This window comes from Cephus cinctus, unplaced genomic scaffold, assembly GCF_000341935.2.
Source record: "Cephus cinctus unplaced genomic scaffold, Ccin1 Ccin1_scaffold1878, whole genome shotgun sequence".
In the NCBI taxonomy this organism is placed as follows: Eukaryota; Metazoa; Arthropoda; class Insecta; order Hymenoptera; family Cephidae; genus Cephus; species Cephus cinctus.
This window is the reverse complement of record NW_014334042.1, coordinates 174,965-189,487: the sequence shown is the minus strand read 5'-3', so window position 1 is coordinate 189,487 and position 14,523 is coordinate 174,965. Positions and strand designations below refer to the sequence as shown.

General features: G+C 38.8%; 3 protein-coding genes and 1 long non-coding RNA gene across 25 annotated transcripts in view; 2 read left to right on the top strand and 2 right to left on the bottom strand.

The window, feature by feature from the left end:
* Window positions 1–25: 25 nt before the first annotated feature.
* On the bottom strand, window positions 26–6,853 carry LOC107273905 (potential E3 ubiquitin-protein ligase ariadne-1). Of its 16 annotated transcripts, none has more exons than XM_025091199.1 (9): window positions 6,401–6,853; window positions 5,817–5,968; window positions 4,675–4,924; window positions 3,714–3,887; window positions 3,554–3,619; window positions 3,244–3,459; window positions 2,425–2,982; window positions 2,059–2,285; window positions 26–1,899 (listed from the first exon to the last, which is right to left on the bottom strand). In XM_025091199.1, the coding sequence occupies exons 3-9, from the start codon at window positions 4,882–4,884 to the stop codon at window positions 1,818–1,820; spliced, it is 1,533 nt and encodes a 510-aa protein (XP_024946967.1). In that variant the 5' UTR covers window positions 4,885–4,924; window positions 5,817–5,968; window positions 6,401–6,853; the 3' UTR covers window positions 26–1,817. The 16 variants fall into 16 exon arrangements, with proteins under 16 accessions (XP_024946967.1, XP_024946958.1, XP_024946959.1 ...); XM_025091190.1 differs by having other exon boundaries at window positions 4,675–5,196; window positions 6,401–6,852; XM_025091191.1 differs by having other exon boundaries at window positions 4,675–5,031; window positions 6,401–6,852.
* A 185-nt stretch (window positions 6,854–7,038) lies between these two features.
* On the top strand, window positions 7,039–11,355 carry LOC107273906 (serine/threonine-protein kinase ULK3). Of its 2 annotated transcripts, none has more exons than XM_015752537.2 (8): window positions 7,039–7,388; window positions 7,750–7,901; window positions 7,993–8,207; window positions 8,327–8,553; window positions 8,675–8,936; window positions 9,055–9,249; window positions 9,709–9,893; window positions 10,338–11,355. In XM_015752537.2, the coding sequence occupies exons 1-8, from the start codon at window positions 7,302–7,304 to the stop codon at window positions 10,449–10,451; spliced, it is 1,437 nt and encodes a 478-aa protein (XP_015608023.1). In that variant the 5' UTR covers window positions 7,039–7,301; the 3' UTR covers window positions 10,452–11,355. The 2 variants fall into 2 exon arrangements, with proteins under 2 accessions (XP_015608023.1, XP_015608022.1); XM_015752536.2 differs by having other exon boundaries at window positions 8,672–8,936.
* LOC107273909 overlaps window positions 8,241–14,523 on the bottom strand; it is a 6,777-nt gene continuing 494 nt past the window's right edge. The window contains exons 1-4 of one of the 3 annotated variants that reach the window (XR_001539358.2): window positions 11,543–11,763; window positions 8,977–9,257; window positions 8,639–8,864; window positions 8,241–8,517 (exon numbers count right to left, since the gene is read on the bottom strand). This is a non-coding gene — a long non-coding RNA (uncharacterized LOC107273909). Of the gene's footprint in view, window positions 8,518–8,638; window positions 8,865–8,976; window positions 9,258–10,096; window positions 10,329–11,542; window positions 11,764–14,523 lie in introns of those variants that run through there. The other 2 variants (XR_003061675.1, XR_003061674.1) reach the window with 2 other exon arrangements.
* Window positions 12,077–14,523, top strand: part of LOC107273904 — an 18,466-nt gene continuing 16,019 nt past the window's right edge. For 3 of the 4 annotated variants that reach the window (XM_015752519.2, XM_015752515.2, XM_015752514.2), the window contains exon 1: window positions 12,077–12,292. In XM_015752519.2, coding sequence (XP_015608005.1) covers window positions 12,205–12,292 — 88 coding nt within the window. In that variant the 5' untranslated portion in view covers window positions 12,077–12,204. Of the gene's footprint in view, window positions 12,311–14,523 lie in introns of all 4 variants that reach the window. The other variant, XM_025091188.1, reaches the window with a different exon arrangement.

Below are 14,523 nucleotides of genomic sequence, written 5' to 3'. Positions count from 1 at the left end.
AATCGTATTATCTTCTTTTCTCCCATTTTTTTTTTTTTTTTTTTTTCATTTGCTTCGTTTCTTCTTCTATTTTTTTTTTACGTTTTCCTTCTCTCTTTCTCTCTCGCTCTTATACTCTTTCCTCATCTACTCTCTCATTCGCAACGCGAGCAATTAATAAGAATCAACAATTTACTTCAATAAATCTTCAAAAGTTCCTACCTCACCAATAAATCACTTTCGCTATTATTTATCGACATTATCGTTACAATATAATATTCTATATATATATACGTATATATATATTTATATATAATATATAACTATATAACTGTACAGACGGGACTTATTTGCGTTCCCAATTTTGTCCTCCGACAATGTAATAACTCGATCGTTATACCACAGTGTCATTGGCCTTGATTTTCTCGACTAATTATAAATCCGCAAGAGCACGTCATTGATGTCACGTAGCGTCACGTGGATCAAACTAGAGCAATAAAAAAAAAGATTCAACAGTACAACAATAAAAAAAAAAGAATATAACTAGCACGATAATACTATTGAGATCAGAAATAATAATATTAGAGTCACTCGTCTCAAAATATTAGATACAAATTACGTATCCTTGGTACCACGATAAACGGAAATTAAATTGGCGACCAAATTACATTTTTTTTCCATGCGCAAAACGTCAAACGTTCCACACGTAACACCTACGACGTGACCGGTATAAACTTTTTTTAGTCGTTTCTTCATTAATTAATTTTTTTTTCGCATAGACTTTTGGCAGTTGTAGCCTGGACGTATCGTTGTCCAAAATATAACATAAGCATCATATGAGTCTTATTGCTGAGCAGTACCGTCAAAATGGCCCAGTCTTGTTCATGAGTGTAAAATTTGAAAGATTTCAAGCGAAGGAGACAAATTTCCAAAATAGAGTACAGAGAGGTGGAAAAAAGACAAAAAATTGCAGAAACAAATATACAATTAAAAAGATAGGATACAATTTTTTAAATAAAAAAAGCATCAGTGGACACTAGGAGAGAGAAGAGAAAAAAAATAGAATACAAGAAGGAAAGAACAAAGAGTAACAGATAGGTAAATTATCTTGCACGATGATTCCCACAAATAAAATAAGACATGCACACCTATACGCTGTCTGCGAGATCCTACGGGGGGGAAAAAATCGAAGTAAAAGTCTAAAATTAAAATTACGAGCAGAGAGCGCGCACCGGAAGTGCTACTAGTCGATCTTTCACGTAGCAATCACCAAGGTCCGTGTGATGCGTGCGGACTTGACAAATCATAAGATTAAACGCGAATCGCAAGTGTCCTGCGATATTTGCAAAAAAAAAGTGAGGGCACGAGTGCCGTTACCCTGGCAATAAAAAAAAATTATACCACCGCTAGTAGCGCGATAATCCATTTCCTCCAGGGTAGACGCGACATAAGGACTGGCCCACGCATTACTGTTAGTATTTTAGACGGCAAGTACAAAATCAAAAGTACTTTTGTATTTAGCCTGTTGGTAGAATTGAATTTTTAATAAAGGTCGTAAAGAGTCATAACGATATTATATGCATTACCACAGGACCGTGTTATACTTAAAATGTATATAATATGTATTATCACTTGGTGACCTGCTCTATTATTTCTGTCTCTCGTCAGCTTTCTTGTTATATCACAGCTGGGGCGAAGGTGAGGCGGTGCAGAAGTTGTGGGGTGGCGGGGCAGCGACGACGTGGTGGGGATAATATGGGTTAACTGGGGCATCAAAGGAACATAAACTCTGTGCCCCGTCCTTAAACCAAATACAGAGAACGGACCCCCATTTTCATTTATTCCATGTAATCCCACCATTCCTTCTCGTAACCCTCGTGCACATGCTCCAGAAGTACTTTCCGCCGACTGTCGCAGTATCTTTAAGTAGAGAATTGAAAAAAAAAGGATATCGTTATCATCGATAAAATTATTTGCGATTGCGCGTGGGTATACGCGGCTTTAGTAAATAATTGGGAGGAATATAAATTCTTGTTCAGTGGTGCCAGTAAATATGAAAATAAAAGATTATCGACTCACCTGTACTTGTCCTGAACTTTCTGCTTAATGTCGGCCAGATTCTCACTGGTGATGTCCCTCTCCAGGTACTCCGAGAGGCATTCCGTGGCGCTCTCCAGATCCTTCTGGTTGTCCTCGAAGATCACAGACTGATTGTTCTTTCGTAAATAATAAGCGAACACGTAGGTGTACATGAGTGTTTGCCTGCAGGAACAAAGGATGTCCACGGCTTTTTTTAAGAATTGCACCTACAACGAGAAGGGAAGTGAGATAATCTTGAAATAAAAAACATCGAACAAGGAGGGCCGAGGGAGAATTTGTGCTTAAGAAACTGTCAAAATAGAGTTCAAGGACCTGATTAAAAGGTATTAATAAAATGTCACTTACCTCGATCCAGGACATATTATGCTGCTGCATCTCCTCCATCTTCTCCTTGACACTCGCGTACAGCTTACTCTCAAACTTGAGGGACTGCATGTGATTCATGTATCGGTTGCAGTAGAACAAGTATCTCTGAAGTGCTGATCTTGACTTTTCCTGAGCATTGCGTGCTGCCTTAGCCTCCTCCTCGTCGTACCTGTTGCAATTGTACCAGCTGGATCCGTGCGGCTCCCAAGGACCGAGACAGACCCAGCAGAAGTCGGACTTGCAGTTCTGATTCTTGCAGACCATGTGATTGCAGCCGCCATCCTTCTCGATGGTGACGTTGCACTTGGGGCATTCCTTCGTATTAGCCGCAATCCAGTTGGACGTCTCGGAGTCGTCGTCGCACTTCTTTATCCATTTGCGCAACATATGACACTTCACGGGATCGTGCCAGTTCTCGCCGCAGTGGAAACAAAACGTGTGGCCGCATTTACATGTGACCGGCCGCGGTTCCACGTACTGCACTTTTATCGCGTTGTTGCAATCCGGGGATGGACACCACCTTAACAACCTGTTACACTGCGCAGTAAAAACAATGAATTTTAAGAACGGTAGTCAAACTATGGACGGATTTAGATTAATTGTGCGAATGAGATAGCGGGGAGGGAAAAGGGTGGTTACTGTACTTTATTGACGCGTTTAACAGATTTTCACTTGGAGCGTGAAATGGCAGAAGGAAATTAGGATCGATGAAGTTCTTTTTGCGAGAGCGAAGAGTTATAGTGACGCCATTATGACGATTTTTGGTAATTGCACAAAGTTGAATTTTTGCGAACGTACTTCGACAAAACTATTTGTGATGAGGTGCTGGTACTTCAGTTTGACCTTAGAATCCTTTACAAGTCGCATCACACTCGCATCGTCCACGAGAATGTCGCATGCGTGTGCTGCACAAGCGATTGTCTGCCCGACGCCTTCCTCCATTATTTTTGTAGTTAGATACTCGCCCCAGCAGCCGGTGCAAAAACGATGACCGCATTCGAGACCGGTCATCATCTGTATATGCGCGATATCGGTAGTACTACATTACTTTGCTGCTTCTCCAAGAAGCAATATTTTTTTAAACAATTTTTGGAAAAGTTCCTCTTACCGAGGATGGCAGGATCATGAAGCAGATACCGCATTCCTCTGTGCCGTTTGTTGACGTTCTCCTAGACTGTTGAGGACAGTAACAGAAAACAATTTGTATTAGAATGTGAATTCTTTTAGAGTATTTTGTGACATATTTCATGTAGCAAATTTTACTTTACCAAGGCTGTTTGTGATGTTCGTGTTCTGTTGATGAGCGGACCTTTTCTAAAGGGATTAATTACACGAGCCTCGGCAAACAATTTTTCTTGATCACCATCGTAAAATCGTTCCATTAGCTTCTCTTTATCCCACTTGAAGTGATTTAATAGGATTCGCGTTGTTGTTGCTGGTATCTGCAAGAAGGCGTAATACATTCATTTTTTTTCATGGTCTTAATAATGTGAGTCATACTGGTTTTTAAATGATTTAATTTAATTAAATTTACTAAATGACTTAGGTACGAGTCCGATCGGGGTTGCTATGACACGAAAATTATTTACGGTATATTCAAGGAGGTTCTCCAGGCTTTAAATACATTTCTCAAGGTCTTTGTACAAAATAGCATATAAAACCTAAGACAGTGTTCTCAGAGTTTGCATTTGTTTCGCTAATATTTTTTTTAGTTTAAAATGTTATTAGCAATAGAATCCATATAATACTCTAATTAAAATGCTAAACAAAGTTTAATTTTCATCTGTGATAAATAGAGTTGATAGATAGTTGTTTTTAAGATTGCAGATCTCAGATTAGATATGACAAGGGATCAATGTACATACATCGTCATTCCAGACATAAGCATTAATAACAAAGGCTATAGTTAAACAAAGGAAAAATACAAGTTATAACTTTATACTTATTTGCAGCTACGTTATTGATGTTCTTTTGAGAATAGAAAATAAAATAATTATTTAAGATGAAACTTGGAAGGTGAAGTAAACAATGTCCTTTCTTTGTCGAGATACAAGTGCATCACAATGTATGTCAAGATGACACATAAGCATGTACATTATATCAACAGTAAAATAAAAATAGACACACAATGAAAGTATTTAAAATGTAAAGCCACTATATATTTGATTAACGGTCAACTGTAACTACTGATCCTTAACCTTGAATAAAAATAAAATGCATATCCTTTACCTCTACCACAGTGTTGACCTCCTTTATTGAATCCACCATGTGCTGTACAATTTCCTCAGTCGAAAGAACTTCAAATGGATAGTCATCAACATCTGTAGCTCGTTCACGTGGATTTCCAGATTCAATCTCCATTGCAAAATCAACATCATCCCCGCTGGACTCATTACCCGAGTCAACGTCATCGTACAACGTTTCTTCTTCGGAGTCCATGTTCCAGATATTTCGGTAACTAGCTTGGGCTCACACTCCTCTGTTAAAGTCACCAGGCGTTTAAGCCTTGCTCCTGCTCCCTAGTACAACTACGCAGCAAAGACAAGGGGAAGCTGCCCTTGAGACTGTGCTCAAGCTCCGAAGGCACTGTTAGCAACATACAACTTAGTTAACAATGTCCACTAGAAGCCTGCACGAGCAATATAACCGTGATGACGTTTACGTCGAGGTCACTGGCCAACCTTTAAACAATACAGTTCGTACACTATGAAGCAATATACATTCTCAAACAAGGGATGATCCTGGTTGCACCTGCACAGCCAAAGTGTTTCAGAACATGACGTCACAGCTTTCTACTACTTGACGAACGCGTATTCACCAAAATATTTAGCTCTACGTCTCCAAAATGACGAAACTTCGAAATCACGACTACGAAGCGTTCACAATTCTTCCCCGAGGAAGAAAAAAAACTTTTAAAAAATACGTAAGAAAGCACAGAAATCAGCTGCCAAAACACCTAGCGTATCTTCGGCAGCTGATACACTGAATCGTTGAACTCACGGAGAGAAGGGCAATGGGGGCCGTGAGTCCGAGCCAATCAGATGCTAGTATTAAACACGATTAACCAATCGCAGAGCAGACCTTTCGGAATGACGTTTAGTATTGTTCACGGCTTAGCTGCCCTCACGGTCATATGAAAACTTAACCTCGTAACGTACATACGACACTGATTGTTCAATGACATTTGCTTAAATAAAATGAATAATTATTCTATTGTTACAATAATTCAGAAACTGATTAAAGACATTAAAACGCTAAAATGTAATAATAATACAATATACCAATCCCCAAGACAAAGCATCCATAGCACAGTCTAATATTTTGCATTACAAGTAAAAAAAATGTGTCGATATCACAATTTCTATTCTTACCAATTTGCTCACCCTCTTTCGCAGTGATAATTGACGAGAAGTTTCTATTCGCGTTGAGTTTATTATGCGTATTAGAAAATACTGAAATCAGCTGCTTAACCCCAGGCGCTATCTCCGTCAGCTAATTGTAAACAGCTGAATTGACGGTGCAACTGTGAATTCACGTTATATCGAAAATAATTTTATCCCTGTTAAATATATTTAAGCGCGTGGATGAAATCGAAACTCGAAAAAATTCACTCGCGAATAATCACTGCCAAGACGGTTAACTTGAGATAACTAAAAGAAATACAGAGAGATAAGGATGAAAAGCTAATATCGCGCTCACCTCCGTTACACCAGATCAATCGCGTCTAATGAAACGACGTTAAATTACGATATCACCTTTATCCCCAACCAACCACAACAAACTTTCTTTAGCGAAAGTAACGTTTCAAAATCGACTGACTGTGGAAAATAAAAAAAAACGAGAAAATGGAAGCCGCGCAACTTAACGGTAATTCACGCGAAATTGAGTTAATAATTTATAGGAAGCCAGAAATAAACCTTGTTGAGAAAAACAAAGAAAAATGTCAGTTTCATACCAATAAAATTTGGTGACAATCGAAGGAATTTTCAAGTCGAAATATTTATGCACTCCATAACTTTCTCTTTGCGATTCATCAAGACTCTCTCTCTACTCTCAGTTCCGTTTTAGCGTCGTCGACTGGTCACGGTAATTCTGCACCGATTTGATAGCTCATGGAAAATAACAAGTCAAAAAAACTGGAACGCACCATTTGCCATGAGAGCATGGACGAGCTCATAGCTCGGCCACTGCTGTCACGTCCACCATAGTAGAGCGCTAATAATTCTCAATTGATGCTTTCGCAAGTGCTTTTTAGTCTACCAAAGGGTTTGCATGGGCCTCGAGATAAGGCTTGATGATTTTCACGTGTTACTTTCAACTGGCTGAATTTCGCGAGTGACTTTTCCGGGACAAAGAAATACGCGAACCGAATAAACGACACGGCAACTAGACGTTCCGTCGCCAACCGCCGTCGTATTAACTTCGGTCAACGGCTTGAAGTCTGCTTCGACTCGAATTTCCACACGATACCTCTGACATAGGCGTAGTTACACTAGGGCCACCTGAACTGATATTTACTATTATTAATTTTCTACAAGACAGTGATCTAACCTCAAACAGCTGATTTGATTATACGTTGTCACTACAAATAATTGTCAAGACATTCCTTTGTGTTGATTATGATTGCAGTGATATAAAAATTAATATTTTGTATCTTTTATGACGTGACACAAAATTGATAGACTTTTCGTTGGTATTTGAGTTGTTTGTCTGTTGAGTGAAGAATATTGAAGGCTACGCTGTTGAGACAACCCCACGTTGTGACAAGTTCAGACGATTCTGTCAAGTGGCGTCCATGAGGATTTATCAGCAAATGTTAAGGGTGGATTGTGTGATTAATATTATTGAAAAGGACAATGAGTCTGCCGAGTGTCAGTGATTATTCCATACTGGAAAAAATTGGATCGGGAAGCTACGCTACTGTCTATAAGGCTTTTAAAAAGGTCGGTACCTTCTTAGGTTGTTTTCAGAGGATCGAATCATCTGGTCCCAGGGACGTAAAGAGTAATTCTAGTCACCCCGGTTATATCGTGTCGGTTTAATGCAACGGGAAATTATGAATAATAATTTTATATAATGTACAAAATTGTAAATATTTGAGAAACATATATCGTCTGTTAATTATGTGTCTATAGGATTTTTTTCCAATAAATAAAATAATTCCATCATCTCTATTTAAGAATTTTTAAATAAAGTATCAAGTTGTATGTTTTCCCCGTGCAATTTTATAGTGCAATTTTCTTTCATTCTAAAATTCTACACGACATTTATGAAATGCTATCCCATTGTTCCTTATATATTTAGAATGGATCCAAAGAAGTCGTCGCTATAAAATGCGTGGACAAGTCGACACTTTCGAAATCGGCCATTGACAATCTCATTACCGAGATAAATCTTCTCAAGATTCTCAAGCATCGTCACATCGTCGAGATGAGAGATTTCTTTTGGGACGACGGGTTCGTTTTAGTAGCTTCGTAATGAAATACAAAAATTTAATTCAACCGAATGATTTTTTGTTTAAATAATTTTCCACGCCCTGGCATTCAGGCATATTTACATTGTCATGGAATATTGCGACGGGGGAGACTTGTCGAGCTTCATAAAACGGAAGCACAAACTGCCAGAGAACGTTTGCCGCAAATTCTTGCAGCAATTGGCACTTGCACTGAGGTATTTGCGAAGTCACGAAGTCTGCCATATGGATCTAAAACCGCAAAATCTTCTTTTAACGAAAAAGCCACAATTAACACTCAAGGTTGGAGGTTCGTTAATAGTTATAACTTAGCGTGCCAATTTTTCAAAATACCGTCTAATTCGATTTTCCCAAACCTAAAAAACCCATGATAGCAAAGAAATACAACATGGCCACTGTCAATTTCAGATTTTGGTTTCGCTCAGTATCTCTCCTCACAAGAAAAAAAATTCACAATTCGTGGCTCGCCGCTTTACATGGCGCCGGAAATGTTGCTCCAACATAAGTACGACGCCCGCGTCGATCTCTGGAGCGTCGGCGTCATCATGTACGAATGTCTCTTCGGCAAAGCTCCATATTCCAGCAGCAGCTTTCAGGAACTGGCAGAGAAGATCAAAGATCAAAGACCAATAGAGGTGATCAGTTTTTATTTGTAATAATCTAAAACCTACTTTCAAATTGATCGCACGCATGCGCAACTTAATTAAACTGATTACCAACCTTTTCCACATTTCTAACCATTTCCGGTCAAAGCAGTTACCAAAAGGTTGCCATGTATCAAGTGAATGTAAGGCTCTGCTGATGTCGCTTCTTAAGCACAATCCTAACGAGAGGATAACCTTCGAAGAATTTTTCTCTCATGACTTTCTGGACCTGGTCCACGCACCCACCCAGGACAACTACGACAAGGCTGTAGCCCTTGTTCAACGTGCCGTGAAGCTGGATACTGAAAAGAATCATCGCGAAGCCTTTCATCTTTACTGCGACGCCCTACGATACTTCATACCTCTTCTTATCAGTAGGACAATAATTATACGAGAATTCTTCTCTCATCTTACCATTTTCTTCTTGTGGTGGCAGCACTAGTCGCCATATTGAAAAACGCTTGGCCAATCAGTTCTGTATATTTCGCATAGATGAACCTGATCCCCAGAGGAAAAAAGCTCTAAGGTTACGTGTCAACGATTACATTAAGCGTGCCGAGAGACTGAAGCAGGTATGCTACGAAGACGGCACTGAGAAGACAGGATCATCGGCTACCTCGGATGGCAAAACAGAGCGCCCGTTGAATAAATCAGGATCGTTGGATCGGAACGCCCATAATGATTTACGTTGGTACCTTGATTAAAAAAAAAAGAGTTAGAGATACAAAAAGAATATTAAATGATCTACATAAGGGTGTTGGGGTGAAGGAAAATTGGGGTGAAAATGAGTGAATTGTATGTGTTTAGAAAATTTCTTATTTTCCTTCATGGAAATCTCCCATCGCGCACATGCCGACACCCTCTTTCTACCCTTAGTCATCCTTTTGATCTCAAGTAAAGTCAAAAGTCAGGGTGCAATGTCTTTAGTAAATTTTTGGCATTTTCCTCGGTATAAAATATTATTGTTTAACTTTGGGAATACGTTGCTGTAACGTTATGCAGACGTCACGTGACGGCAGAATTTATTATAGTAATTTTTAAGCTTTTTCCATCATTCTTCCTTTTATCGTATCCTTTGTGCTCCTTTTATTCCTAATTAATTGATTTCTCGCCTTATTTATTTTTTTTCTACGCTTCTATCAATAGGTGTCCTCAGTAGAAGCACTACGGGAATGAAGGACGCTTTAGAAATAGGAGAGGTCGGCGAGCTCTATCTTGCCGAAGGTAACTACGCTCTTGCCCTAGAGAAATTTCAATCATCCCTTAGCGTTTTGGTGCCACTTCTGGGAAAGGAGCCACCTGGTCACAGACGAGAACTTTTACTTAAACAGGTAAAACGATTAATTTACATTTCTTGTGTATGATTCTGATGGACATATGACGTCATCGAGAAATTAACATAGTGGCCATTTTGTCTAACTCCTTTTAGCTTCCAAAATGGAATCTTTCCCGAGGAATGCTACGAGACTATTTTCCACCATTTTACTTAGCGACGCTTCGTTTTATAGATTTTATAACTTTTTTTGAGACTTACATTGTAACTTTTTTTGTAAACTTTGTATTTAATAATTTCACGAGCATCACTCACTTGTCACGAATTAGATGTATCGATACTGTCTGCGTTGTTACCATGGATACCGTGTCAGGCGTCTGTTCAAATATTTACGTTAAATGTTTACCCCCCGTAAATGCAATAGAGGAGGGTAATTGCGAAATCCTGAATTTGCATAGCGAACAACAGTCACTGTTTTAAATAACCGATTTTCAAAATGCAGATCCAACTGTGGATGAAGATGGCCGAGAGTACGAAGGGACTTCTTGCCACTATGGATATAGAGGATACGCAACAGGGCAGTGCAGAATCGCAGGAACAATGTACTATACAATAGAAACAATTTTAATTTATTAATTAAAGCTTATTTATTAATTACCATCACGAGTACCATTCAGGATTGTCTTTCAAAGTCTTTTTTTGAAAACACTATAAATAATTACAATGCTGATGCATAACGGTATAATGATTTTATTTGAAACACTTGTACGCGAATTTTTGTAGATAATAAAGGATCACGGGATATAAATAAATTATACAAGTTTTCAGATTTTACTTGTTTAACGGATCGTTCGATGATGCTTTTATTATCTTAAGCTTCAAGAGGAGAGACGGTTTCACTGTAAATTGACAAATCTGGGCTCGATACAATTTTCGAAGATAACTATTGACACTTAGAGCCAACAGTAAGTATGGGGTTGTTCGTGAAATTCTTTTTGTTAGAAACACGGAGACATTCTTGCACTTTCCTAGTTTCTCGTGATGTCGGTAATGACAGAATTCGAACTTTGCCTTAGTTACCGACAGAGTTCAGTTCTTCGATGTACGTCGCAATAAGCTAAGGAATTGTATAGAAGTTTATGGTTGGCCATGAGTAAAGCTATGCTATACTACTAAGATAGTTGATATATTGTATATGTATATATATATAATTCTTACACATCGCCACCTATGACCTATATGTGCTACATGATTGTTACATAGCGGTGGCATATACACATATATACACGTTCTGGAATTTCATAAATGACGTTCTAACGTGAATTCCAATAAAAACAAGAAAACAGATACAACCACCCCCTATGTTTTCCAGCAATAACACCGTACTGTATTGTTGAGGGTTATCAAGTATAAATACAGGCAAATTTACAATATTTGTATAAAGAATGTAAATAAGTAAGGAATACGTATTAACAAAGAAAATAAGTCAAGTGGCGTGCTTTTGTCCCGACGCCATTTTGTTTCACCTCATAAGTCTCAAAAGGCCAAGGTACAATCAAGATTAGGTTAAAGTTCTAAAGTCTTCATTAAAGTTGCCACCAGGAATCAGTACAAGCTAATTATTTAATAAAAATAAATCGTTATTAATTACCACGAGCAAAGAAATACACGGGGAGATAAACAAAAATATTGTAGAAATATACATACAGCTTCACCGGAAGCAGCCATCGAGCTCATCGAGAGCTAAAAGTATAACCGTAAGACTTCCGGTAAGATCATACACGACCCAACGGTCATAATTGTGTTGTCAACGTCATGGAAATTTCCATTCGGAAATACTTCCCCCACTACCGTAGTTTTACCCCCCACCAATGACAAATTCTCTACCCCCACCATCGTCGTCTCCTGGTACCGGATGTGCGGCAACGTCGCAACCGTTAAGTACATAAGGGCGAGTGGCCCGGGATAGTGGGGATGCGAAAGAAGTGGCAACGTTCCACATTCAAATCTGGCAGATCCCGTCGGCCCTCGGCTGCCGCCTCTTTGCAACGAGCAAAGCAAACTGAACGCGCGCACGTTTATTCTATCAAGCCAGTTGCGTGACCGGCACGCCGCGTTGTTGTTGTCTGTTTTCCTAGTTTAAAAGTTTACGCGATCGGTGTTGTTTACTTACCTTTGCTCGCTTCATCTATTTCTCACGCCACTCAGCTCCGCTCACGAATCTACACATTTTTTTCGTTGGATTCTTTTTCGCATTTCGTACGCGCCCATACGAAAGACACGCGTTTCCTCGTAAATGTCAAGCAGACGTAGGCGCAGGGACCTACCGTGGAGGATCTACAAGAGATTCTCATCAGTGCTGGTGAATTATGTGCATGGACATTCGTTCTGTCGAGATGGAAGAACAGCAGAACTCTGATGAAGACGTACAGATAGTCGAGGCCCACGTTGTCAGAGGTGAGTTTTTGAGGTTAGGTACGTTCGAACAAACTCGCGCCTAGCGGCTATAGTTCCTCGTGAGAGTAACTTGCTCTCCTCCCCACCACCGATTGCCACGACAGTTCCCTCTCTCGGTGCTGGGCTTGCACTAAGGTTTCAGAAAAGCCCGGTGGTCACTTCTTTTTATTACCGCGGATCTTTTTTTCTTTTCGTTCGTGTCACTTTTTCACCATCGTCGCCTCGCTTTCCCGCTCTTTTTTTTCTCTCTACCTTGTCGATTTCCCACAACCTACTTAGTTGTGTTGTGCTTTTTTTTTTAACGCGATGTTTTTTTTTCATTGTTTTTTTTTCTTTTCGCCCGCTGTGTGTACCTTCGCTTGTTTTGGACATTTCTTTCTTTCTTTTTTTTTGTTTCTAAATTCTTAGACACGGCGATGGTCGAGCTTCATGTTGACGCGTGGTTAAGGTTCTTGATTAAATATTTTTGTACGGCGTTCACGACGCGCAGTCGCGTCGTTCGAACACGCTTGAGATTTCGCGGGCTAGATATCACGTGTAACTGATATTGACATTTTTTTTTTCTAAATTGAAATTGTATATTATATTATATTTATTATTACGCACTAGCAACGCTGTCAATTTACAATCTGCTTATCAGTTATTAAGAAAAATACAATCGACACTACAATCCACAAAATAATTTTGTATTTATATTTCTTTAATAACAAATTTCAACTAGACTGTCAATTATCTTCAATTAAAACAATTTAAAAAAATACTTTGTCGCTCCTAATCAGCAAAATTACCCATTAACTTCCTACGATCGTGTAATGTCGTACACTCGAGCGATTAAGAAATTTTAAAAAGAACGAAACCGTCACGTGGGTCACCCGTTACTTAGCATCGTGTATAATGGACATTCATTCAGTTATTTCGACAGCTCGATAATACATTGTTCTCATCGAACGTAGAAATGATAAATTAAATATCGTCCACGCCCGAAAGCGTATACCACCCCGCGTCTCCCCCTACAACCCTTATACACACGTATATATAAATTCTCTATATACTCAGCTGTATTTATATTATAATCCCAAGTACATAAGCTGGGGTGGCCACCCAAAATAGTCCCCACGTCCCCGTTCTTCGAAGACCCAAAAGATCATGATGTGCCTCCGTCCTGCGATCAACAATACGAACGGTGGTCGCAAAAAATCAAAATTTTTAGACTCGCCATTTTTTTCAACTATCGGATGACGTAATTCTCACGTCTTATCACGCAATCGACAACAATCTTTTACGCAGAGCACACGCGTTCCACGTAATCAGGATGTCTAGATATTTTATTATATATATTATACAGTGCATTGGCATTCGATTAATTTTACTGTATTTTTTTTTATTTTTTTAAATCTAAATTACGTCATGTCTGTTAACAAGGCACCACGTGCATTTCTGCATTCCCGGCTGACGAGCGGTCGGCATATATACCCAGTGACACTTGCCTTGTTTGTACAACTTGACGTTGGTAGTCTTTTTTTTTTAATTGTTATAATTAACTTCTTTTTTTTTTCAAAAATTTAATTTTCACAAAAATTACCTCTATCGAAATACAATGATATTGGATAGTTGACATTGTATGCATTGTTGTACATTCATAAAATAAATGTAATGCCTTTTTTTTTGCAACTCGAAGGTTCTCTGTTAAGATAGTGTGTTCATGCTACACTTCCATACCGATATTCAAGTCCATATCGCATGATAGCGATGTCGACTCTTGTGGAGCCTCGGACATCCTTTTTTTAAATTTATTATTTGCTTTTTGTTCAACTGTTCGTAATCTTCCTTTGTCCTGACTTACGGTTGGATACATTTCTATATGTGTCATATGAGATCCTGTATATATGAACTATGTATATATCCTGTATATATATGTACCTTCTTTCATATATATCCTCACTATCCTAAGATGTATCTCGGGTTTGATATCAGCATATACCTTGTTTACAGTGGTCGCAGGTTCCCTTGTATATTCTTTCATATAATAAATGACGTCTGAGTTCAGCGACGTAAATAAAGGTTTCCAAGAAAACTTTTACAATGAAAACTTAATGAAAAAGATGAAACAATAGAGTGAAATAGATTTAGGAAGAAAAAAAGAAAAAGAAATTCTATAGAGGGTACCAGGGTTCCAGCTATTTCTAAATTACGTTTGAATTAAACGGTATTTAGCGGGGGTGGGTGGGGGG

Coding starts and splice junctions, on each gene's coding strand:
- LOC107273905 (XM_025091199.1), bottom strand. CDS start 4,884: ATGGACTCCGAAGAAGAAACGTTGTACGATGACGTTGACTCGGGTAAT. Junction 2,983..3,243: donor TCACAAATAGTTTTGTCGAA/GTACGTTCGCAA, acceptor TTTACTGCGCAG/TGTAACAGGTTGTTAAGGTG. Junction 2,286..2,424: donor ATAATATGTCCTGGATCGAG/GTAAGTGACATT, acceptor TTCTCGTTGTAG/GTGCAATTCTTAAAAAAAGC.
- LOC107273906 (XM_015752536.2), top strand. CDS start 7,302: ATGAGTCTGCCGAGTGTCAGTGATTATTCCATACTGGAAAAAATTGGA. Junction 7,389..7,749: donor TCTATAAGGCTTTTAAAAAG/GTCGGTACCTTC, acceptor TTATATATTTAG/AATGGATCCAAAGAAGTCGT. Junction 9,894..10,337: donor GAGAACTTTTACTTAAACAG/GTAAAACGATTA, acceptor TTCAAAATGCAG/ATCCAACTGTGGATGAAGAT.